At 50.2% G+C, this 25,491-nt stretch overlaps 1 protein-coding gene across 1 annotated transcript; it reads right to left on the minus strand.

The window, feature by feature from the left end:
• Positions 1 to 1,821: 1,821 nt before the first annotated feature.
• LOC116940663 (gamma-aminobutyric acid receptor subunit pi-like) lies at positions 1,822 to 25,229 on the minus strand. The gene is made up of 9 exons (XM_032950788.2): positions 21,538 to 25,229; positions 20,301 to 20,401; positions 17,466 to 17,533; positions 16,200 to 16,417; positions 13,804 to 13,886; positions 13,316 to 13,453; positions 12,168 to 12,320; positions 11,279 to 11,466; positions 1,822 to 10,580 (listed from the first exon to the last, which is right to left on the minus strand). The coding sequence occupies exons 1-9, from the start codon at positions 21,780 to 21,782 to the stop codon at positions 10,233 to 10,235; spliced, it is 1,542 nt and encodes a 513-aa protein (XP_032806679.2). The 5' UTR covers positions 21,783 to 25,229; the 3' UTR covers positions 1,822 to 10,232.
• Positions 25,230 to 25,491: the final 262 nt, after the last annotated feature.

Below are 25,491 nucleotides of genomic sequence, written 5' to 3' on the forward strand. Positions count from 1 at the left end.
CCCTGAAGGTAAAGGTTCAGCCCCCTTCGATTGTGAGTTTCAAATAAGACGCAACAACGCCAACAAAGCCACGTCCTCTCCAAGACGTTGCCAATCGCGGCCTTCCTTCCATTTAGCTCCTGTCCCTGATATTAATTCCACAACCTTGCATCGGACAACTCCCATTTGCATGCAATTGTTCAAAGTGCTTCTGTAACCCAAGTCGCTGTCTTCCCCAGCTTCTTGTATCTCAAACTTTCCCAGTCAAAACATGTATAATCAGTTTATTGTTTTCTGATTAAATGTCCAAGAAATCCAACTTGTAACATTTTATCGCAGTTTAGCCTGTTCTTTGTAACACATTTACCACCCATCTTGTTTTTGCCGTGAAATGATTAACATCCTCCTTAAAACACACAAGTCTGTTGCTTCTAGTTTGCTCTGTAGGGTCTGTGCAATTTTCCAACTTTCACATCCATACAGGAGAATAACTCTGCATATGTAACACTGCCAGTGTTATACTTTTAACACAGCCATTGTGCGTATGTAAAAAAAAAGATCCAGCAGCATTTATTGAAGAAGTGCATTGTGGTATTTCCGTCTACTGAAAACTTTTGGGTTTCCAGGTGCCTGCATTGTTATTTCGAGATGATGGGTGTCTATCGCCATTGACAGACTTGATGATTGATGTGCCCCGTAATCGCTCACGCCATTGCTGGCGGACATCGCCTCCACTAGACGGAGCTCTCTATTCGAGACGCTTCTCTCGATGATTTAATAGCTCAGCACACCACATCCATCCAGTATACCTCTCGTTACGGCTGTGGCTACCAATCATCACCAGCCACCTACTCTAGGCTACCAGCGACCCTGAGAAACATCTGCAGCGAGCCGAAAGTAACAAAAAAACTGCAGTGAGGTTTCTGCAATGTGGCAAGCAGAGAAACAGGAGAGAGGAGGGCTGCCCGAACGGGAACGCCACTCAGCCATCAACAGCGCGAGAGCGTCGGAAAGGACAAGCGCAGAGCAAAAACAACATCCCCGACAGTTCTTAAACTGGAAAGTGGGTGGCTGATGTGGGCGAGTGGGTGTTGTGTGTTGTATGCGTGTACTTTTGTTTTAAAATTGTATTTGGAATGAAATAATCCGCGGCAGCTTACGCGCTTGCATTCTGGACACTGCTGTGGCACACGGGACCCTGTGCACCACAGCAGCATTTCAACTTAGATCAGATCGGGCTTACTGCTCTCCCCCAGAGTAGCCGAATGTTTGGACTACCCTAATGAAAGCCAACGGTGCAGACGTGCACGACAGTATTTTGCTTTAATTCCACCCTTTTCGTGGATGCGTATGTTTATTTATATAATGTTCATTATTATTTATACATGTGTATTTTTTTTGGGGTGGGGGGGGAGTAGAGCCAAAAATTAGAGTCAATTGAATCAGCTCAAATTGTTCCGCTGGCTCATTTCCAGACGCCCAAGTCTCCGCTTAGTTTCGCGTGTCCCGCAATTTGAGCGTTCGAGAGTTTGAAAGGACGCCATCCGAGTGTTGTGGCCTGCGCCTGGGGTGATGGTGCCCCCTGGTGGCCACCTTTAGTTACTGCCACGGAGCCCTCCATAAGAGGTTTTTTTGTTTGTGTTTTGGGGTTATATCGCGTAAACACAAATGCGTCGCTAAAACCCGCCACCACCCGACACAGCCAATTAGCAAGGGTTGTCACGTTAATAAAACATGACAATTCGTTTCGAGTTCAGCACACCGGTTGTGTGTTAGAGTAAACCCACAACATTCGAGTACGACGTTTCGCCGGTAATCACTCGACGATGAAAAGCCACGCACTCAAGTTCACATTTTTTATTACGATTACACTTCTTTACAGAAGAAAGCCTCTGCATTGCGATGTTTAGTGTCGGTGACACCTGATAGTATAGTTCACATTTCACGGGAAACAGAAGTGATGTTTATGAATACTGCACCAGTCACACCCCGATTTGCTTTTCCTCCTGTTTCGCAAACACGCCGTCGCTTCATGAACACCGCGACCCGACTCGCGTCGCCTCGACCCCCACACTTACGTCGCTGCCAGCATCGCGCGTCCATTCTCGTTATGCGTCGCCTCTCAGCCTTCGCCTCCACACCACCCACACTGCACGTCGCTTTGATTGACCGACGTTTCCATACAAATTCGTCGTCGCACATTTCGGGAACGCATCACCCGACGTAAAACCCGGGGTATCGCTGGAATTTCAACGCCATCTCTGAGACCCTGTGGTCGAGAATGGCTCATTGGCAAAAACTGACGGAGATGGGGTCATGAAAACTAAAATAAAATCACTTTCGCGTGCAAGTGCCGGGCGCGCCGTGACAATGCAGGGCCGTGAGCAGGCGCGTTTCGTCCCCTAGGGGCGTCGCCCCACCGAGCAGTTGGAGATGATGTTTTTTTTTTCTAGTAAAAAACATACTTTTCTGTAAATTGTTCTGTTTGTGTTTAAAAGAAAATAAAACGTGATGGTTTTTTTTTTAAGTTGTTCATATTAGCAACCGCTGCCACACCGCAGTCTTGATTTTTTGCCTCGGGGAGGTCTCGGGGCGGCTATGAAGGCGTCCGAGCGAGACAATTCTCTTTCATCGCGACGAGCTTCTCACACTGCAGCCACGCCGCTTGAGACCCAATTCAGGGCGGTGAGAACGGCGGCCGTGGCTGTGATGAGAGACGATGTCACGGCGCGAGGTTGCACTGCGAAGATGTAGCAGCTCACGACGACACGTGACTGTTGTTGCACAGTGTGCGGTGTCTTGGTTGCTTTGGCTAATTTGTTGAGTCGTGTCAGCTGATCTTTAATTGTTTTTTTAGGCTTTTAGCAGTGTCAAATGGGTTGTGTAGTGTGGACTTGAGGGTCATTGGGACAGCATTTGAGTGCTTTGTTTTGCTTCGTGTTGTTGATAAATGCCTCACTGCTGGTAGAAAACACAGTTATATCACTTTCACGAGCAGGCCAATAACATGACGAGGTTCTTCTTAATCAGAACACCGTCAGTTCAGAGGTCACTCACAACAGCCCCACCTAGTGGAGATGCCACGAGCCTCCACTGACCGTCAGAGATGGCAATGGCTTGGGGACGCCTTCATCCAGCAGTGGATTGATCACTGCTTCTGCTGATGACTGCTCGATGGACAAATCCGGGCACTGGTTTTCGAACGATGTTTCCACACGTCCGATTAGCACGGTTGGCCACGTGCGCTGCGAAGCTCAACGTACGTACGTACAAGCCACAAACGAAACCCGTCTCTCGAACGATTATTCCCCCTCTCTCTCTCTTTCATCGGTCTGACTCTACACCACAATGCTTATTTTCAACAATCCGGCAATTAACCCCAAATGACCTCATACACGAAGAGCAGATGTAAGGGCGATCGCAGGCTCACCACTGACGTTAATGACACCATGCCTGGCATTGTTCGTCCTGTAGAGGGGCCCCCCTTCATTCGCATTCTGACTCCCGGGGTTAATTGGACGACAAACCGACGACCAATCAGTGCTGGAGGTCAGGGATCTCGGGAAGGCGCTGGCTGAGCTGTCCGAGCGATTCATGCGGAGTTCATCACCAAAATATTCCCACCTCCGATTAGCACGGCTTGGTTACGTACGGCGCGATACAAGTTCAACACACGCACTTAACGATCGTCATCTAATCCAGCTCGCGCTTTGCGAACGAGCGACCACAAAAAAAACAAAAAATTACGCTTTGGATGCTAGAGTTGACGGATCACGTAAAGAACATTTGTTAAGCTGCCCGAACTCCGCTGGGCCGCAAGGTGACCAGGCGTGGCAGCACGGCAAGTGGGTTTTGTGAGCGCAGTTCGTCCGTGTAACTGCATGGCCCTCTGCGCGTGCTATCCCCTCGTGTTCTGCCCGGTTTCCTCCAACACGCGAGATGGGCGGCGTGCTGGACCCGCGTGTGGTCAGTCGTAGGACGCCATGGTGGTAAGGAGATGTTAACTACCTCGCCAGGTGTACAGGAGGTCGTGGGGTTGGGTCCCGACCCTGACACCTGTATATGTGGAGTCTACATGTTCGCTCTCTTCCGTGGTCGTGTGGATTTTCCATCGGGGTCCTCCGGCTTTCCCCTCCACATTTATAATCGACATCACGCGCTTAGAGTATGTTTGGCTGCAATAAATGTCCCATGTGACAAAGCCACATCGTTGAGCAAACATTATTGGGGCCTGGTCGCTTCTGAAGAATAGCTGCATAGCTCAGTGGGCCTTACCTGGTCAAATGAACATAGTTTAGTTTGCAAGGAGCAGCAGCAGCATTGGCATCGTCAATACCTGTCACGTACACATGCACGACTCAAACGCTCCCCGACGCCAATCAAAACCTCGGCAAACCAGTAGGACAACTCGGAGCGTGCGACGACTTCTTGTCTCCAGCACGGGTTTGCGGGCAAGGATATTTTTTGTTCTTTCTACGTGATGGAGAAAAAAAAAATAAACATCTGTGTGGGGGTTTTCTTTGCATTGAAGGGTTCGCAAAATCCGCTGGGACGATTGATGAATAACCGTGGCCGCGTGAGTCGTCAAATCAGACGTTGGCAAAAAACATGACTGAGTCAGCCATTGATAGATACCCCCACTGAAGTAATCGGGATTCAATCAGCCTACAGAGAAGACATTTAATCTCAAAGCCTTCGAGACGTCTTCCGCCAATCTCATTACACTATTTCACAATATTCAATCGGCAGTTTAGAAGACTAGGCGACATCAGAAATAGGCGGGGTGTCTATAAATGGATCTGCCCTGTATTACAACACAATCTGGATATGAGAGTACAGATGTTTTCTCGATACCTCCGATCAATCCTCGCGGCGATTCACCACGGTCCGCCTTTTGCATGTTTACCACGTAACATGTTCGTTTAAAAATACGAGTTGTCACGCGCTGCCCGCCCTTGATGTGCAACGGATACTTTCCACGTGACACTTAAGGAAGTGCTGATTCATACTTGGTCATCATGTAAGCCACACACACGTGACGAGCACTGATGCAACTTACGTGTGTGGGTGTGCCACGGTGTGGGGAGCGGTAGTGTAGTGGTTAGTGCGCCCGCGCTACGAACCTGGCAACCCGAGTTCGATTTCCGCTCACGGGCTACACCAGCGACGATTATCTGAACCGGTCCTGGCGCTCCCCTAGGTCGACTCAGCCTCAAATGAATACCTATCGCAGTGTGTAAACATCGCCAGGGAGACAAAGGTGGCCGGGCGTGGTGCTGCCCACTTGTGCGCCGTGTCTTAATAGGTGCTCGCTAACAGCACTTGCCCCAACAGTCTGTTCTTTGTATGTTTGTGTACCGCGTGACGTAAAGAGCGCTGGTACAAATTTAAGAGGTAACATTATTCACCAATCATTGGGCGCGTGCAGCGTGTAGTGACTTTGAATCGTATTTGAAGGGCACACATTTGGCAACCACGCAAACGTAGGCCCGTGATGGGTGACAAGGACTGAGGTCGAGAGGTCATCAGTGGCAGTAGCTATCATGACCTATTGACCTATTCCCTTGACCTAATTTCAAGGGTGGGGTAACTGACAGTATGACTTAACGTCCAGCCTGCACATCTCAATGTAATATTCATAAATTAATTCACGTATGTACAAATAAATATATGCCTTACATAAGTTACGTGTGTGATCTAAATAAATAATGTGTGGGATTGTAATTCATATTCATACTGCAACATATATGTAAAAAATCACATCGCATTATAGATTTTTCCAGTGCATACTGAACAGAACAAATCACGCAAAAGTTACAATTAATATTAATATTGAGAATAAATAAGGCTTTCCAAACGATAGCGATGGAAGCAGGGCTTAATTTCAGCCAGAGCAGTCTGGAACGCTGTTCCAGTATTTACTTTGGCACGTCACACATCAGTTTGGCCCTGTGTTGTCCTCACGAGACTGTGACAGAGTAGGAATCATTAAGGGTACAACATTATAGATATCTTGATTTAAAGCTTTCGTGACTGCAGGGATTCATATTCTCGGTTCTTTCGGTAAAGTCACGTAGAAGGGAAACAATAAAATAATAAAAATATAAAACAATACAATTCTCACGACGTTTCTTTGCAAGCCATCTGGCTACCATGAGAGATTCGTTCATGAGGCTATCCACATATACAAACACAGAGACAATATCAACCGAAAAGATGGATTCTGGCTTAGCAATCATTGGAAGGATTTGATAAACCATTTCGGGTCTTGATTGATTGTTCACGCTTACGGTGGCTTTCAGACCGCATCCATTATTGTCGTCTCCCCCCTCCTCTTTTCCGAACATTGATGGCCTCGTCCATCGGAACAAACTGCCAAATCGGTCTCCGTGGTGCTAACGTTAAAAAAACCGCCACTTTTTTCAAATTTGCTTGCTGTGGTTTTCACACCTGATGATGATTGCTTGTGTTGCAGTCGAAACGTCGTGAGAATTGTATTGTTTTATATTTTTATTATTGTATTGTTTCCCTTCTACGTGACTTTACCGAAAGAACCAAGAATATTATAGATATCATTAAATACAGACGTACCTTGCACTCTCGTGATAGTGCCTTATTCCATGCCGGCCTAGCATGCAGTGGTGAGATATCCAATGAGAGATTAAGCCCGATATGGAAGCATGCACTTGATAATGGCCACTCTTAATCGATGATGGTCATAATTAGGGTGATTGTACAAAATTATACCTGGTCAAAGACAAGGAAAATAATGATAATAACACTATGTAACACAATTTTTGTTCCTGGGTTTTTTTCCTAATTGCTTATGTCTAAAAAGTATAGAAAATTGCTATTATTCCACACAAACTTTGCTTTTGTGACCAGGACAGTGATATTTTTAAATGTACCTATTTTCAATGAGAAAGCTGGCAAATTTGAGTCTTTTCGTTCACGTAAAGTAAAAAAAAATGAATAAAAAATAACATGTATTTATACTAAAGTAATAAAAAAATTACGACAAAAGATTTATAAGTGAGTAGTTTTTTGAGATTTACTATCATACTGTAAATCACTTTCACAAATCAGCCCCCAAATGTAGTCTCCCATTATGCCCTCGTTATACTGTCCTTGGTAGCGGCGTTCAAAGTCCAGTATATCCTGGTGGAAGCGCTCACCTTGCTCCTCTGAGTACGCTCCCATGTTCTTGAATTTATCAAGATGAGCATCAAGGATATGGACTTTGAGAGACATCCTACAGCCCATTGTGCCGTAGGTCTTTACCAGTCTCAACCAGCTCCACGTAGTTTTCGACCTTGTGATTGCCCAGGAAGCCACGAATCACTGCGACAAAGCTGTTCCAAGCCGCTTTCTCCTTACTAGTGAGCTTTTTGGGAAATTAATTGCACTCCAGGATCTTCTTTATCTGTGGTTCGACGAAGACGCCGGCTTTGACCTTTTCCTCAGATAGCTTAGGGAAGAAGTATTAAAGGTACCTGAAGGCTGCCGACTCCTTATCTACAGCTCTGACAAATTGTTTAATAAGGCCCAATTTGATGTGCAGTGGTGGCATCAGCACCTTCCGGGGGTCCACCAGTGGCTCCCACTTGACGTTGTTCCTCCCCACAGAGAACTCGTTCGCTGTGGCCAGTCCCGCCTGTGGTAGTGCGCCTTGGTGTCCCTGCTGTCCCAAAGGCAAAGATAGCAGGGAAACTTGGTAAAACCGCCTTGGAGACCCATCAGGAATGCCACCATTTTGAAGTCTCCGATGACCTCTCAGCCGTACTCATCATACTTCAAGGCGTCCAACAATGTCTTGATGCTGTTGTAATCCTCTTTGAGGTGCACTGAGTGAACCAGGGAAAGAGACGGGTACTTGTTACCATTATGGAGCAGCACGGCTTTGAGGCTCCTGGATGAGCTGTCAATGAAGAGGCGCCACTCATTCTGGTTACAGGGGATTCCGATTGCCTCGAACAGACTGGTCAAATTGTGGCAGAAGCAAAGCCCATCTAGGACGGGTGAAGAAGCTGCAAAAAGGTTGGTGACGCTTCCTCTGACCTGCGACTTGCACACTTTTATCCAACAAGTTCCACTGTTTCAGCCTAGACGTCAAAAGCTCGGCATTGGACTGGGTGAGACCAAGATCTCTGATCAAGTCGTTGAGTTATTTTTGGTTGGGGTAGTATGGGTTTCTCTCCTCAGCTCTACCCCTGAAATTGTCATCTGGATCTACAATGTCTTCCTCGCTCTCTGACTTGCTGCTCTCTTCTAAAGACGGCTGCTCTCTCTCTCTCTGGAGGAGTGGGTACGGGGAGCTCATGGCAGTGTGGCACCGGGGCGATGGATGAAGGAAGGTCCGGATTCGTGATATCAGGTGCATTCTTGCCAGTCCGACGTTTGGAAGGGTCCACCATGCAGAAGCAGCAGTTGCTTGAGTGGTCAGTGGGTTCCTGCCAAATTCTTGGGATAGCGAACTTCATGGCTCTCTTTTCCCCTCTGTACCATCCTACAAAAATACATTTATTTCACCCATGACTAATGTGTAAGAGATTCTCGCAACATTTTTCATATATTTTTTGTTCAATAACATTAAAAATTGTAAAACATAAAAAAAAACATTTTAACACATTTTATAACCTAAAATTCCGAGCAACAATTGTCCATCTTACCTTCCCGAGTGTTTATGCATTGCTTGGAGGTGAAATGAGGTGCCCAGCGTTTGTCTTGATCCCTGACAGGCATGCCGAAATATGCTTTGTAGGCCTCACACATCTTATCAGACGCTTCCATAAAGTACTTTTTCGCTCTTGTCTTGATAAATTGGCCCCAGAAATAGCAAAATGCGTCTGCCGGATGCTTGCAGCCTCTTGATGCCATCTCAGAAAAATGTAGATATGTATCCACTTAGGCAGCTGGAACTAAACTGAACCGGTGGGCTTAAGGCACCTGTCGTTATACTACTATTTATATTACTGGAAAGTTCGAGAATTTTCTAGAAGTTACTCCAAGTTTACTCAGCACTGAATCTATCTGGAATGTTCTGGAAAATAGGTAAATTTCAAAATATCACTGTCCTGGTCACAAAAGCAAAGTTTGTGGGGAAAAGCCATTTTCTGTACTTTTGAGGCATACGCAATTAGGAAATACCACTTACTACCCAGGGATACAAAAAACATTGTTACACAGTGTAATTGTAAACAATGGCAATCGCTTATCGTTACAACTGTGTACAACAATACGCACAACTTCCTAGATCGGTATAAACACCATTACCCTGTTGTGCCAGATGCCCTGAACCTAATTGTGCTCAGCATATCACGACACTTCTGTAATCGCTAGTTGGTTCAGGTTGGGTTAGTGGGAGGACTGGTAGCCGTGTCTGGTTGGCAAGTTGGTTCAGGTTCAGGTCAGTGGGAGGACTGGTAGCTGTGTCTGGTTGGCAAGTTGGTTCAGGTTAATGGGAGGACTGGTAGCCGTGTGTGATTGGCTAGATGGTTCAGGTTAGTGGGAGGGCTAGTAGCCGTGTGTGATTGGATAGTTGGTTCAGGTCAGGTTAGTGGGAGGGCTAGTACCCGTGTGTGATTGGCGAGTTGGTTCAGGTCAGGTTAGTGGGAGGGCTAGTAGCCGTGTGTGATTGGCTAGTTGGTTCAGGTTAGGGTTAGTGGGAGGGCTCGTAGCCGTGTGTGATTGGCGAGTTGGTTCAGGTTAGTGGGAGGGCTAGTAGCCGTGTGTGATTGGCTAGTTGGTTCAGGTCAGTGGGAGGGCTAGTAGCCGTGTGTGATTGGCGAGTTGGTTCAGGTCAGGTTAGTGGGAGGGCTAGTAGCCGTGTGTGATTGGCTAGTTGATTCAGGTTAGGGTTAGTGGGAGGGCTAGTAGCCGTGTGTGATTGGCGAGTTGGTTCAGGTTCAGGTTAGTGGGAGGGCTAGTAGCCGTGTGTGATTGGCGAGTTACTGAGAGTCAGGCGTAGTAGGGCTAGCGCTAGTTTAGAATATTCTACCCCGAAGCTGCTCGCTCCCCTCCCTCCCTCCCACTGCGATGTGTGTGTGTCTGTGAATGCGCTGTTCACCGTATTTTGTGTTCGCTTCTGATGCTCACTCCGCCCGCGACCTCTTTTTGCTCTCTGAAATAAAGCGTCCCGCATCCCTGGGCGGTGGTGCGGGCCGGCCGGCCGCTCGCGAATGGCCCCGTGTGCGAAATTCGGCCACGCCGGAGGGAAGGCCCCTTCCCTCCACGAGGACGGGGAGGATGAGAAATCAGACGAACAAGTAGTAGCACCAGTAGAGGAGGTTGACGAGTACAAACAGGAGGGGGAAGGCCGTCCTGGAGTAGTTGTCGATGTGTTGAGGGTTCCGGACGGTGCAGATCCCGCCGGCTCGGCGACTCGCAGCGCGGGTCGCGGGCCACACAGCCCGGAGGGGCACCGAGACGACCCCGGGGGGCGGTCGGCTCCCGTCCGTCGGCAGTGGGGGCGCGTCCCGGGCGGACGCGGCTCTGGAGGAGGCGGAGCGGCGTGCGGGTCGCTCCGCGTCGGCGTCCGCGCGCGAGATGGAGGAGACGCTGCCGTTCCTGTCGCGGCCACCGTCGTCGTGGGAGAGGTCGTCCTGGATGGAGGCATGCACACAGATCCCACGTATAGCCCTTAACAGACTCTTTGGGACAAGTGCTGTGAGCAAGGACCGATGAAGGTGTAAACACTGGGGGGGGGGGGGGGGGATAAAGGAACACACACACAACAACAACAACAACCACCATTCGCCACTGAGTGGCAGTGACATCATTGCGGAGCTTGTGTCAGGCTATGTGAACTTTAAGGCCACGTGCAGTGTCGAAGGCTCGCTGGCAGGAGGGATAGACCTAGGTGCCATGGGCTGACTGATTGAGATGACTGGCAGATGCACCACCCACACACTCACACAAACACAAACACAAAAATCCGCCGTATACTGTAGCCTGAGTGATGTTAGCGAGCACCTATGAGGGGCACAACGGTACACGATGGGGTGGGTAGCCAGCAACACGCCCGGCCGCTTTTGTCTCTCCAGTGGCGATATTTTTACACACGGTACTAGGTACTCATTTGAGGCTGAGTCGACTTAGGGGAGGCCCAGGGACGATTCAGATAATCGTCACTTGGTGTTGGCCGTGAGCGGGAATGGAATTCGGGTCGCCGGGTTCGTAGGGCGGCGCGCTCGCCGCTACGCTACCGCACGCACACACACTCATAGACCCAACACAAAAAGACGAAGTTAGAATCGGCGCACACACACACACACAGAGAGGCGCGTGCGTCTCATCTCACCGGCGTCGCCGCATCGCGGTGGTGCAGCGTGCAGAAGTGAGCCACCGCGTACTCGAGCAGCGCTCCGAAGATGAAGCTGAAGCAGATGCCCAGGTAGACGTCGATGGCCTTGATGAAGCAGTTGGCGTTGGGCAGCGACGCGCGGGCACCCATCATCAGCGTGGTCATGGTGAGCACCGTGGTGACGCCTGCGCGCGACGGCGGCGGACACAGAAGAGCCCGGAGAAATTGACTTACTGACGGGTGGCGGGTGGGAAACGATGGGGGCCCGCCTGTAAAAAAAAAAAATTCTGCGCGAAGCAGCCAGGAGATGGCGATGAGCCGTTCAATCCATCCGCGTGGAATTTTGGATGTTAGCCACTCGCATTCGTGGTGGGCTTTTTGAGGACGGGGCCACCCATTGGTGCTTAAAACGTCGAAAGAAATTTGCACCTGGAAAGGAATAGGTGGCCAGGATCAGATGGCTCTGATGGGTAACCACACCCTCGCGCGATTGGTGGGTTCTTTTCCCAGCGAATTTGCGTCCCTCCCACGCATGAAGCCAGTCGCTCATTGATAGCGTGGGACAGTGGTTCTAAACCTTTTTTTGGCTACTCTACCCCTTGTTGGCTTTTGTTTCAACCGAGTGCCCCCCCCCCCCCTTGCCTGACCCATCATGATTCTGAGAAATAAATAAATGTACGAATAACGAACATCGATAATGTAAAGCATATTGAGCACTGCCATTACCACTAGCGGTCCATGTACTCCCGGTTGTGAACTACTGGCAGAGGACAGGGCGGGGTGCGTGGGGTGGCCTTCAAAAATAATTTCTGTCGCGGGCCCTCAATGGGGCCGGCACCACCACAGAACGCGCCCCCCACCCCCCCCGCCCCCCTCCACCGCTCACCGATGCAGATGCGAGCTGGCACGGAGGACTGGCTGATCCAGAAGGAGACCCAGGAGAGGACGACTAGGAGGATGGAGGGCACGTACGTCTCCAGGATGAAGTATAGGATGTTCCTCCGCAGCACGAAATGGAAGACGAGCTTCGGGTAGCGCCCTGCGTGCGCCGGGCACCAAACGCCGAGACGGGACAACATCGCGGGGTGGCGACATCACGGCCCAGTAGCACCTTCTGTCGCTGTGCGTTCGCGGTTCAAATCCAGCGGCTTGCCCTGGATATTGCCAGGGCAAGCCGCAGTGGTGAGATGGGAATTGCATTGCCAGGTATACCCGAGGTCGTGGGTTCGATTCCAACCATGACGCACGCTAAATATGTGGAGTCTGCGTGTCTCTCTCCCCGCGGTCGCGTGGATTTTTTCTCCGGGTCCTCTGGTTTTTCCCTCCACATTTAGAATCAACATGCGTTTAGAGCGTTTGGCTGCTATACATTTCCACGTGATGATAAGAAGCCATTCCGTTGAGATATCATTTGTGATGGCCAGGTCGCTTCTGAAAAAGTGCAATGAAGCTCTGCGGGCCTTACCTGGCAACATGCAATTGTAGTAGTAGTTTTACCACAGTTGCAATAACCGTTATAAACAAGCAACTACTACTACTCGCCGCCTGCTTAACTCACAGCAGACGTTAAAGATCCCCTGGCGTCAGCGTCCAAATTTGCCAAATTCGAAAATGACCGAGCAGATGACTCATTACGGATTACACGAACACAGCGGCAATCATCGCCTCCACACCCCCCCCCCCCCTATTGGCAGACCCATGCCCGCAGGTCACCCTCGCAAATGAGACTGTGATGGTCTCTTGAGTTCTCACCGCGTTAAAAATACAAACTTACCGTCACACGCCGTTTCATAGTTTTAATGGGCTTCAGATGTGATTGCAACTCGTGTGGGCCAAAAAAAGATCAACGGATCAAAGGGAAGATTGTAAACAAACGAAACGTTCGCTCCCCGTTTTGTTTCTCACGCGAAATGCGTCTCGTAGCCCAATCGTGTCAAGTATCTCCGGGCAGTCCCCCATCCAGGCACAACAACGCGGACGGTTCGACTCTCGCGAGACGATTTGACCATGTCCGCGTGCCCGTCCCCATCTTGCCTGTCTCGTACACGGCCTCAGACACGGATGTGAACTGCTCCTCCACCGTGTACTGGGCCAGGCGGAGGTTCTCCAGACCACGCACGGAGTCGTTGCCTCGCGTCCAGTAGAAGACCATGTCGTCCGTGTTGTAGCCCCCTGCGGCACACGCACACAAAGACAAGCGTGCCCCGTATAGCCCGAAACAGTGTCGGGGCAAGTGCCATTTGTAAGTAGCGCCTATGAAGGGCGATATGGCACGCGAGGGGGTGGGTGGTCAGCACCATGCCCGGCCACCTTAGTTTCCCGAGTGGCGATGTTTACACATCATACCAGGTAGTCATTTGAGGAGGCCCAGGACCGGTTCGGATAATCGTCACCGGCGTTGGCCGTGAGAGGGAATCGAAAATTGGGTTGCCGGGTTCGCAGCGCGCTGACCGCTACGCCACCGCTCACACGCGCGAGGCGATAGCGCAGCACGCAGCCGCATGAGCGAGTGCCGGACTCACAGCTCTCCAGCTGCAGGGTGCACGACTGCTTGTCCATCGGGTACTTGGTGAGGTCCATGTTGCACGCCACCGTCGCAGTTATTCTGCGTGGGGGTGCGGAAGGAGCAATGTACACAACGCGATCAACATTTACTCCTGGCGGCCGAAAGGCTGCGACCGGAGTCTACAGACAGACGCCGCACGGTTTAGCTGAGTGCTTTTCGTGCGTTTATTTTTTGTGTCGAGGCACTGTGTAGCGGGCCCGTTACATCACGTTATGACGCACACGCAACCGTCAACCGTCAACACAATCCAACCCGATTTTGACAGGCACGGGGATAGAAAGATGGGCAACGGGCTATCTGCGCCGTAGCCGCCGAGTTTACTTTGATTCGTTCTACACGGCCGGCCGGCCCCGTTTTAGCCGGCTGCAACGGGATATTTTGCCAGGGAGATCTGTCTGTGGTGCACGAGTACAGCAGCGCCAGGACTGACAAGCGAGGTATTTAACTGCTGTACATGAAACACGCGCACGCGGGAGGACAAACAAATTAAAAACACCGGTGCAAATATAAGAGCAAGCGGACCCGGAGAAAGTTAGGTACGTGTGAAAGTAAGCTGTGTCAGGAAGCGTAAAGCCATATAAATAGCACATTTCAGCCATATATGCACATGAAAACAAATGGATCTCAAAGCTTGGTTGAACAAGATCAGAGTCTAAAGGCAGCGATTTGAGACCTCGCAGTCACTGTGGCAAAGCACGAGGTTGCCTAGGAGCGGCGTGAGACAGGGAGCACAGTGAGCATTACGCAAGATCGCAAATGAGGACCCTTCCTCATTTTAACACGAGTTTTCAATGGTTCTAAGCGTGTCATTTGTATTGTTTCCCCCGGTTCATTCTGTCTTGTATTGGGAGGACTGGGGAGATAGACATTGATTTGTAAAATAAAAATTGTCAGTAACTTCAATGATTTATCATCAGACGGTTCGTGGCATCATGAATCGACGATTCTCTTCGTCTAATTTTGACTGCCTCGTTCGTTCTCTCTCCTTTTTGCAGTCGTGTTCACTCCATTGGCCAGGACGTGACTCTACGTCTACGCCATCTGCTTCACAGCGAACATCAAAGATCCCGTGACGTAATTCGCAAGAGTAGACCGTTGTGCGTTGGCATCATGGTACAAATTTGGCAAATTTGAGAAATGACCCTCGAACATGCACATTGCACACTTAACTGGGTGTGTGTCCCCGTGGCATGGAATCGATTTGTACCGATATTTGGTCGTGGAATTTCACTAAACATTGCGGTGGCGAGATGGGCACCAGGGTGGCGGGATGTTAACAACCTCGCCTGGTATACAGGAGGTTGTGGGTTCGATCCCAACCCAGACACCTGTATATTTGAAGTTTGCATGTTATCCCTGTGGTCGTGTGGATTTTTATCCAGGTCTTCCGGTTTTTCCCTCCACATTTAGAAACATGCGTTTAGAGTAGTCTGCAATCAATTTCCACATGACAAGCCAGCCACTTCGTTGAGCTATCATTTGTGGCCAGGTCGCTTCTGAAAAATAACTTTATATTCTGTGGGTCTTACCTGATAAAATAAAAAAAAACGTTTAGTTTAGTTACTGACAGATATCACTGGCTGAGAAAAGTGGTGCGAGTTTGGTCAACAGTGGCCTAGGTGGCATCCTGAGTAGCCGCCCTGCCGTGGTGAGTTTGGCCTACAGTGAACAAGGTGGCATCCTGAGTGGCCACCCTGCCGTAGCGAGTTTGGCCTACAGTGAACAAGGTGGCATCCTGAGTGGCCACCCTGCCGTGGTGAATTTGGCCTACAGTGAACAAGGTGGCATCCTGAGTGGCCACCCTGCCGTGGTGAGTTTGGCCTACAGTGAACAAGGTGGCACCCTGAGTGGCCGCCCTGCCGTAGCGAGTTTGGCCTACAGTGAACAAGGTGGCATCCTGAGTGGCCGCCCTGCCGTGGTGAGTTTGGCCTACAGTGAACAAGGTGGTATCCTGAGTGGCCACCCTGCCGTGGTGAGTTTGGCCTACAGTGAACAAGGTGGCATCCTGAGTGGCCGCCCTGCCGTAGCGAGTTTGGCCTACAGTGAACAAGGTGGCATCCTGAGTGGCCACCCTGCCGTGGTGAGTTTGGCCTACAGTGAACAAGGTGGCATCCTGAGTGGCCGCCCTGCCGTAGCGAGTTTGGCCTACAGTGAACAAGGTGGCATCCTGAGTGGCCACCCTGCCGTGGTGAGTTTGGCCTACAGTGAACAAGGTGGCATCCTGAGTGGCCACCCTGCCGTGGTGAGTTTGGCCTACAGTGAACAAGGTGGCATCCTGAGTGGCCACCCTGCCGTGGTGAGTTTGGCCCCCATTCTCCATGCCCGCGCCCGGCGGCGGCAGTTGCTTCGGACCTGAGCGCATACAGCACGGTGCCGTTGGGGAAGATGCGGATGAGGCGGTTCTCCACGGTCACGGCGTGCAGGAAGGAGCGCTTCGAGTCCACGATGAACGTGTCGGGCACCCAGAGCAGCTCGACGAGCCGCCCGTCCAGGCTCAGGCTCTTGTTGGCATCGAAGCAGAGCCGCTCGTCCACCCAGCGCTGTCGCAGGAAGATGGTGGCCGTGTAGTCCTGCCCCGCCAGAAAGAGAAGCGTCAATGTGGCGAGGCACGGTCGGGGTGGCGTGGGGGGTGGTGACAATGTGCCGGCACGCGAGGGCACGCCATCACGTGTGTACGTTGAGCTTCTTTGGCACCGTACGAGGCCAACCGTGATAATGGGAGGTGTGGGAAGGTAAACACGCCACGTTGGAGATCCAAATTGATACCTATATCTCGAATGACATAATACCCAAAGAGCAATTAGGGCAAAATTGTGGATAAAGATGACCCCCCCCCCCCCCAATATATTGTATAATGAATGGTAACAGCAGCGCTAATCGGCATTGGAGACGCGGGATAGGCCACCGCACAATCACGATGCTGCCGCCCGTTCACAGCCGCGCCTGCATCCATTAAATCTCGCTCAGTGGAAGTGAACACCACCGCTTGTGACCCCCCCCCCCCCCCCCCCAATCAGCACCCGCGCCTCCATCACCCCGGTGATCACCCCCCTCCCCCACCGCCACCCACTCCATTGGATGCGTCTATCAAGACGAGCGCTCACCCAAAGCTCCCGGTGGTGACGCCGCGGTTCCTCGATCGGCGTCGTTCCGGATATGGAGGCGTCGCGCAACGACGGTGGATTGACGGCGCCGCGGAGCGTCGGGGCTTTTTGGTTTGCCAGGTGGCAATCGATCGTCGTTTTGTAAATTGCAGTGGCAATATTTAACGCGCGGGCGGCCGGCGCGTTAATGCTCGGCGAGTGGGAGACACGGCGGAGAGGAGGTGCCTTAGTTACAACGATCGCGACGACCTCCGATAAGCACGGTTAGCTACGTACGGTGCGAAAGAAGTTCAACGTGCGTGCATACAGCAAAGTCCGTGCGCTCGTCGCCGAGTTGGTTTTCTCGAGGCGGCTGTTGTTGTTGTGTTTAAACACGGTTGCTGACCACAGGCCCAGGGGTTCAATATCTCAAGCGGCCAGCAAAAATCAGTTGAAGATTGAACATTAAGGGAATTGAATGGTAAAATTGCGTAACGTTATATATGCACATGTGTGTGTATATATATGCTCGTACCATGTTGATTTCCGAGATGCTGTCGATGCTGGCGATGTCCAGACTCATGCCGACCACCACGGATCCCTCTGCACAGGGTCCCCGCGCACGCGCGGGCAAAAGCTCCGTTAACTGCGAGTCCCTGAAGCCACGCGGTGTCACAGTTAGAGCTTCGGGTGGGCGGTACCTCAAACCAGAGAACGATTGACGGACACAAGCATGGTGGGGCGGTAGGGTGACTCGGGGTCAGAGCCGCGGGGTCAGAGCCACAGGGTCAAAGCCACGGGGTCAAAGCCACGGGGTCAGAGCCACGTGGTCAGAGCCACGGGGTCAGAGCCAGGGGGTCAGAGCCAGGGGGTCAGAGCCACGTGGTTAGAGCCACGGGGTCAGAGCCACGGGTCGGCAACAACGCCGGAATCCTGGGTTCAGATCTGTGTTTCAGCCACCCATGATTAAGTCGGCTTCTCGCGTGCGATGAGTTCGTGGTCTCAGCTCAGTTATCAATATCTACACGACAAACGTCGTATTACGTTTGTTTTGATTGAGCTAAATGTAAACGTATCGGCGTGAATACCCTGTGATGAACGTTTCCCTCCAGCAGAGGGTGTGGGAAAGCGTGGGTAGGAGAAAAAAGGTCACTCGGGTGGATCTCAGAAGCAATTTGGCGATGTCCGCCCCCTCCCCGCCCGCCACAAATCGTTCTCCAATACACGGAGTGAGCGACTGTTAACCGAGAGTTGCAAACGGAACCTTTGTCTCGGCACAATGGGAGCAACATTTGGAAAAATATTTTTGTGTTCGTGCAGAGAAGGCGCGCTTTGTGAACTGTTTTTTTGCGTGTTTGTTTGTCCTTCACCCCTGCACCTCCGATGAGCACGGTCGGCTACGTACGGTGCGAAGGAAGTCCAACATACATACGTACATCATCGTAATAACACACGAGTGATCTGTTGCGTGGCAGTGAAATGCTCCGTGAGTTTGCGATGTCGATCAGTGTGTGAACTGAGGTGAGATTTCACTTGGCAGATTGTACGCAGCTGGCCGCAGGTGTTGTTACTAACATCTGCCCGTGACACTCGTTTCAAGGCTGAGCGAACCTAGGAGAGGCTCCACGCCGCATCGGATGTTCGTTTGGCTGGGCGCGGAACCAATTTATAACCAACGGGGTCGTCATGAGTGTTCCCACTCCTGGGTGCGAGGCGCCGCGGCGGACGGAATTGAACTGCCACAAGGTCATAAACAGAGCAGAGGTCACGTAAAGAAATTCAAGTTCAATTACGAAACCTTCAGCGTTCCCCTGCCCCCACTGCCCCACATTTCTGCGCCGGGGAGAGAGAGTTCTATTGAGGCGGCGTGATTGAAGCTCCGTCAAACGGCTTCGTTTGTCAGAGGTCACGGACCTCGTGTGAGATAGGAACGAGGGTGGGGGGGGGGCAGCGCTCCCTCTTCGCACTGGGAGACGCGGGTTTTCTGGCCCAGGGTCAGGGTCAGCGGGGAGTCGAGAACTAAGGAGGGAGCTGTTCGCTCTCCATGGGTCGGTGGAGTAGGAGTTGGCGCAGCGAAGCAATCGAACTCTGGCTGCGCGAAACCTTTCGGCTCCGAGCGCGCGGGGAATCCGCAAAGCCACGCTCAGTCGAACACGGCGATCGCTGCGCTTTGCTTCGAAATTTCTAGGTTCTGAACGACAACCCCCCTCCGTCAATGCGCGCACGCGGGATCCATTGTGAGATGCATCACCGACTTGTGGGCGAGATCGCACGAGCACAGTGCCAGAATGTGTGTCGTGCGATCCTCATCCACCCGACGCAGCCAAATAAATGACGAAAGTCACGCGACAGTTGTATATCTGCTTGGCTGTGTCGGGTGGGCGGAGGAGGCTATCCGACGCACGTTGGCAGTGTTCCCACGCGGCGATCTGACCCACAAATCAATTACGAATCATATTATCGGTCGCGAAAGCCCCTGCCATCACAATGATCTGTTTGCTTAAAAACGTATATTTGTATTATTATTATTTCAAGCGCATTGATTAAAGGCGCTGAATCACAGAACAATCGAGAATCCATCACTGCGTCATCACTGTATCGTTTCGTCGAGGGTTAATCGAGGGTTCCTCGCTGCCTCTATTCATTGGCAAACGATCCGTGGATCGCGTAATCCCATTGTTTAGTGTCTCGTCGTGTGAACCGCCTGCTCTTTTGTGATTGGCTAATACCTGCACGATCGGTGGTGATTCGGTCGCAATCCATTCCTATCGCGCACAACAGCGCGCCCTATAAATATAAAATAAGATAAGGAGACGGAGCGATGGGATCAGCTCGACGCGTGAAGGTGCACGTGGTTTGCCCTGACTTGAGTTTTTTTTCTGGGGACAGGGTTGCGTCTCAGAATCTGAATTTTTATTTCGACTGGAGGAGGAGGAACAGGAGGAGGATTCCGGTGAGCTATGAAGCTCTTTTTCACAGATATCCAGCAGGGGCGGGTCAGCAAGTTACAACAACAAACCAAACAAACACAAAAACCCATAGGAGTGCAGAATAGAGAAAAGGTAAGCAAGTCACTAAAAGTAATTGAATATAAATAAATTATATGATTACGAATTGAATAAGTTAATAAATCCCTGACGATTTTCCTAACACTAAATGCAAGCTTTGGGAAAAACAAAACAGCAAGAAAACCAGTCCCAGAGCACACCAAGACAACGACACAGTAAGCCCCTCAATAACATCGCACATTCAAACTGAACTGTCGATGCCACACGTCGCAAGGATCAGAGTTGCACACCCGCAAATGTCCCTTCGAGCGATCCGAGTTCGCGCGGAGAGACACAAATCACACGCGCGTGGATGCTCTTACCTTCGAACGAAGGCCTCAGGTAGCGGTTGTAGCCCTTCATGAGCTTCTGCACGGTCGGTGGGAGGGTCTCGGCGTGCCTCGGGCTGGGCTCGCTCTGGCCGCTGCAATTTGCGTCAGAGTTGCGTCCGTGATGTCGCGCGAGCTCCGGTAATCATCACAGCAGCGGCGGCATTTTGGCTTGGCTTGGCCATCGAACAAAGACGGTCACCGCGGCCGTCTGGAACGCTCTCCTTTTTGATGTTAGGAAGCCACCGGAGCTGTACACTTTTTTTTAAAATCGTATAGATTGAAAGCTCATTTCTTTAGAACTGCTTCTTGTATTTAGTTTGTTGTCCGTCCCCTGCACTGCCGATTAGCACGGTTGGCTACGTACCGTGCGTAAATAAATTCAACATGCATATACATTATAGCATTACTACAGCCCTTTTGTGAATCCACTGCTGGATGGAGGCGTCTCCCCGACGTGTCGGTGAGGAGAGACGGTAGAGGGGGGGGGGGGGTAGTGGTTTGTTTGGCCATACTTTCACTCGTATGTCACCGTGCAGCTTTGTGAAGCAGGAGATGAGGTTGGGCTGAGACGTGTGGTGCGTGGCTGGGTGGAACGAGCATCATTCGCGTGCTACCGCATGACTCTGTAGTCTATGGGCAACGTGACAGGTTTTACTTTTTTTTATTAATCTGGCCACATCTTCCTTGAAGCAAAAATGTCATGCTCGATTGCTGACAGTGGGATCTGGGTTGCCTGTTATGAAATCTGGGGCTCTCTTACATGTAGTGGGTTGATGGTCTCAGCCCAGTGATTGCGCACAAATGAAAAAGCCATAGCATTAAGTTTGGTTCTGCACTTAATTTTCGGCTTAAATTCCACCTCTGAGAATAAAAAAAAAATTCGTTTTGACTGTCACGTGACGAACATTGCTCACACAATGACGGAAAGCGGGTGCGAAAGTGCTTCCCCCTACTGTGTGCACCAGACATACCTTGAAGATAATCTCAGAGGTAGTTCTGTAACATCCACTTCCGTGGGCCGTCATTTCAAAATTGAAGGTTGCACTGACATAACGCCGATAGCACAAGGGGAATAGAACAATACTAATTGGGAAATAGATACCTGTAAAATAAAATTGATATAAATCGTAATGTACGTACGTATGTTGAACTTCTTTCGCACCGTACGTAGCCAGCCGTACTTAATCGGAGGTACGTAAGAATGCGTTCCATACTTCACGGGACTCACCTGAACATCAGGAGTAACGGCAGCAGTAACGGCGCACGCACCACGGCATCCCACATCGCGAGAGAGGCCCAGGAGATGCTGGGGAGGCTTGGAGCAGGTGAATAATACATCCGGAGAGATATATACACACATACATGAGTGAATGATGAAATCAAAGAGAAATAGTGATTCAGCCGCTTTGTGCCATATTTGGCTGTAATCGATTGCGATCCAGCTCTGGAGAACACGATCCCGACCCTAGCCATAGGGGTCGTCCATAAATGACGTCACGCGATTTTGGACGATTTTTGCCACCCCCCCCTCCCTCGTCACACGGCGTCACAAAAAGTCAGACCCCCCCTCAAATATGACAAAGCTCTGCCCCCCTCTCCAAAAAAATATAAAACATGCTTCAAATCGCTTTAAACTATTGTCATTGTAGTGCGTATTCAATGTGCCGCTGCACTCTGATGTTGTAGGAGAAAACATTTATTAAAAAGTCTATTTAATTAAGTAGAACGTGTTGGCTATATTTATTTAACGTTGCGCATTTTGATGTGACGTCACATTTCTCAACCCCCCCCCCCTCGTCACACATCGTCACAAATGTCTGACCCCCCCCCCCGGTGCGTGACGACATTTATGGTCGGCCCCATAGCCCCTGGAGATGAGCGATTGATGCCAAATCAACTTCTCTATAACCTCTCATCCTAACCCCGGTTAGGAAACGCTTATTATGCGTCCACTGATCGGACGACACACGGACGACTAGGGTTAAGTTCGGGGGTCAGGGTTAACGGTTCGGGTCAAATGTGCGACTCATTCTGTTTATGCCAGGTCTCTGGCTCAAACTAAAAACCCCTCCATCCTTGTCTGATCTATGGAGCTTTTCTCTGGAATGGACAGCGATGATACGACACAATCACCCGGCGCAGCGGAACATAATTTGCAGAGTTAGTTTTGCGTTGATACTTGCGAAATGTTGAATATAAAATAATGATGATGGTACATCTATATAAATACACATAAATACACACCACTTTTCACCAGTATAAATATACCTTAATGTATATTCTTGGTTCTTTCGGTAAAGTCACGTTGAAAGAACCAATAATATGAATCACTGTAGTCACGAAAGCTTTAAATCAAAATATACCTTAATGTATTTACACAATGCATTTTTCACTGCAGTGGTGTATTGTGGTTATTAAATAGGCAAATGAATTGGGTGTTCTGCTTTAGCAAATGTTCCTGGAAAACTAACTGAAGTTGAATTGCTTTATATATTTTTGTATGCAGTGGACAACATTTTATTTGTCTGCTTATTTATTTAAACATAAGTGTTTAAATGTTTTTGCTCCTCAATCAACCGCTCCTTGCACGCTTTCAAATAGCTCTGTGAATGACGCAAGCGACACTCGCGTTTAAGAAAATGTCCAGAGCAATGTGAGCCGATCAATCAACGACCTTCAATCGGTAGCAGGTGAGCGAGTCCTCTGAGACCGGAGATCCTCCGTGTTGTACTCTGGCGACCTGACCTTGATAGCGTTATGCTACTCTCGTGTTGCACCAAACAATAACCCTGCGATCCACATCAATTCAATATTCGGGTTAGTGCCACAACAATAAGAATATTAACGAAAATGTACAGTCCTCTGTCAATCCACTGCTGGCTGAAGGCCAGCAGTGTCGGTCGTTATCGGTTGTTTGACCATACTTCACTATTCTGGACAATGCAGAGAGAGAGGGGGGGGGGCACAGCCGGTACAGATATCACTCGCCACTGATGTTAGCCGTGACTATGTTTCCACGCACGGCGGCCGTTCTATCACCAGTCTTGTCCATCAGCCATCGCAGCGGCTTTCGGCCCTCCTACAAAGACGGTCACCGCATCGCGCGCTTTCAGATGCGCTTCTGCGGCCATCTGCAACGCTCTTCCTTCCAATATTAGGATGCCACTGGAGCTATGCACTTTTAAATGATCGAGATTGAAATCCCATTTCTTGAGAACAGCTTTCTGTGTTTAGGTTGTTGTCCTTCCCTCGCCCCTCCGATTAGTGTGGTTGGCTACGTATGGTGCAGAAGAAATCCCACATACATACATCTCAAATTCACAATTAGCCCACTGTATGTGTGTCTGTCGGCCTCTCGCTCAGTATGTCGCTCTCATGTCTCTCTCCGTGTGTGCGTCTCTCTCTCTCTTTCCGTGCTCTCTGCGTGTCTCTCGCCACCTTCCGTCTCTCTGTTGCTGTCCATTTCTCCGTGTGTCTTTCTCTGTGTGTCTCTCTGTGTCTATCTCCTAAATGCCTCTAAACCTCTCTGTACAGGACGCGACGCAGCGCATCACCTCTGCTCGTAGTTCCGTAACCATACGAAGTGCTCCTGACAAACGAGACGATGGCGACGATGATGATTAGAATGAGGATGAGATGGTGATTGAGAGATGATGATGATCATCATGATGAACATGACCATGATGGCATGGCGATACTTATTAAGTTGATGATAACATGACGATTTTTTGTTTGCATCGCACGCGCTCGTCTTTGCCGAGCCAAGCGATAGCCACTTCATGAGCAGCGTGGGAGGAAGGGCTCTGGGACCATCGCCGGGACCGGACGCGGGATCCATTCTTGGGCCACGTGCGATGACACCCGTACACCACCTCTATGCTAAGTCGGCCAATCAAATGCTAATTTTTATGCTAATTCCTTTGTCAAGGCACCTTGTTTCCTCGCACACAGCTTAAGGGTCGCGGTCTGAGCGTGGCTGTGTTTCACTCCAGCGCTGTCCTCGAGACAGCCTGATCCCTTCACCTGATGAAGGCCGCTTGTGTTGTGGCCGAAACGTCGTGATTTTTGTTGTTTTATTTTTTACCTACGTGACTTTACCGAATAGAACCAAAGAGTATGCGATGACACCGTCCGTTTGTCTGTCTGTCGCTGACCACATCCACAGTGGGTTGTGGTCAGCGACGGCCCCGGGTGGAGGCGGTCCGTAGAGGCTGGCCGGCATGGAACCTTTTTTTCAGCGGGGACGAGTGACCGACCTTGGCATCATCACAAACTATGCAACTAAATTTCGATTTAAAGCTTTCGTGACTGCAGGGATTAATCTTCTGGGTTCTTTCGGTAAAGTCACGTAGAATGGAGATAAAATAATGAAAATAATAACAGAATAATTTTTTTTATATTTTGTTATTATTTTACATGCAACTAAACTTGTATTTTTATTTTATTAGGTAAGGCTATATCGCTATTTATTTTCAGACTCCACCTGGCTAACAAATGGTAGCTCAACGGAGTGGCGCATCATGTGGAGATGTACGGCAGCCAAATACTCCGAACGCGTGATGTTGATTCTAAATGTGGAGGGAGAAACCGGAGGACCCGGAGAAGAAACCACGTGATCACGGAGAGAAACACCGCAAAGTACAAATATACAGCAGCAGCAGGCGTCACGGTCGGGATCGAACCCACGATGTAGTTAACATGTCGCCACAGCGGCGCCCTCTAATGATCATAATCATCATCAACCCTAAGTTTGATCATGATGAGGTGACATAGTGGTGATGATCACTATGATATGAGGGTTAAATGATAAGGATGGAGACGCTTCACAATATGTTGGTTACTGAGCTCGCCGACCGCGAAATCCCGATCCACTTGAGACTCAACACGATAATTTCTCAGGACACAAACCAAGACAAAGACATCAGCTGCTCAACCCCCCCCCCCCCCCTCCAGCCCCCCCCCCACCCCCCATTAACACCGGCAGTTGCGTTTGATACGGGAATCGCTCTTAATTATAACCAGAACCTTCAATTCCAAACTCCCTCCCGTATCCACGGTCTGATTGCATTTTCTGTTTTTTTTTTGCTTTTTGCAAGAGAAGACAATTTAGAATGCACGCGGCCGCACTGATGGATGGTTGCACACTGCACTCATTCGCGATGGACAGCTGGGGTTTAATTGA

This window comes from Petromyzon marinus, chromosome 9 (genome assembly GCF_048934315.1).
Source record: "Petromyzon marinus isolate PM22_M1 ecotype Great Lakes invasive population chromosome 9, UKy_Petmar_22M1.pri1.0, whole genome shotgun sequence".
NCBI classification, from domain to species: Eukaryota; Metazoa; Chordata; class Hyperoartia; order Petromyzontiformes; family Petromyzontidae; genus Petromyzon; species Petromyzon marinus.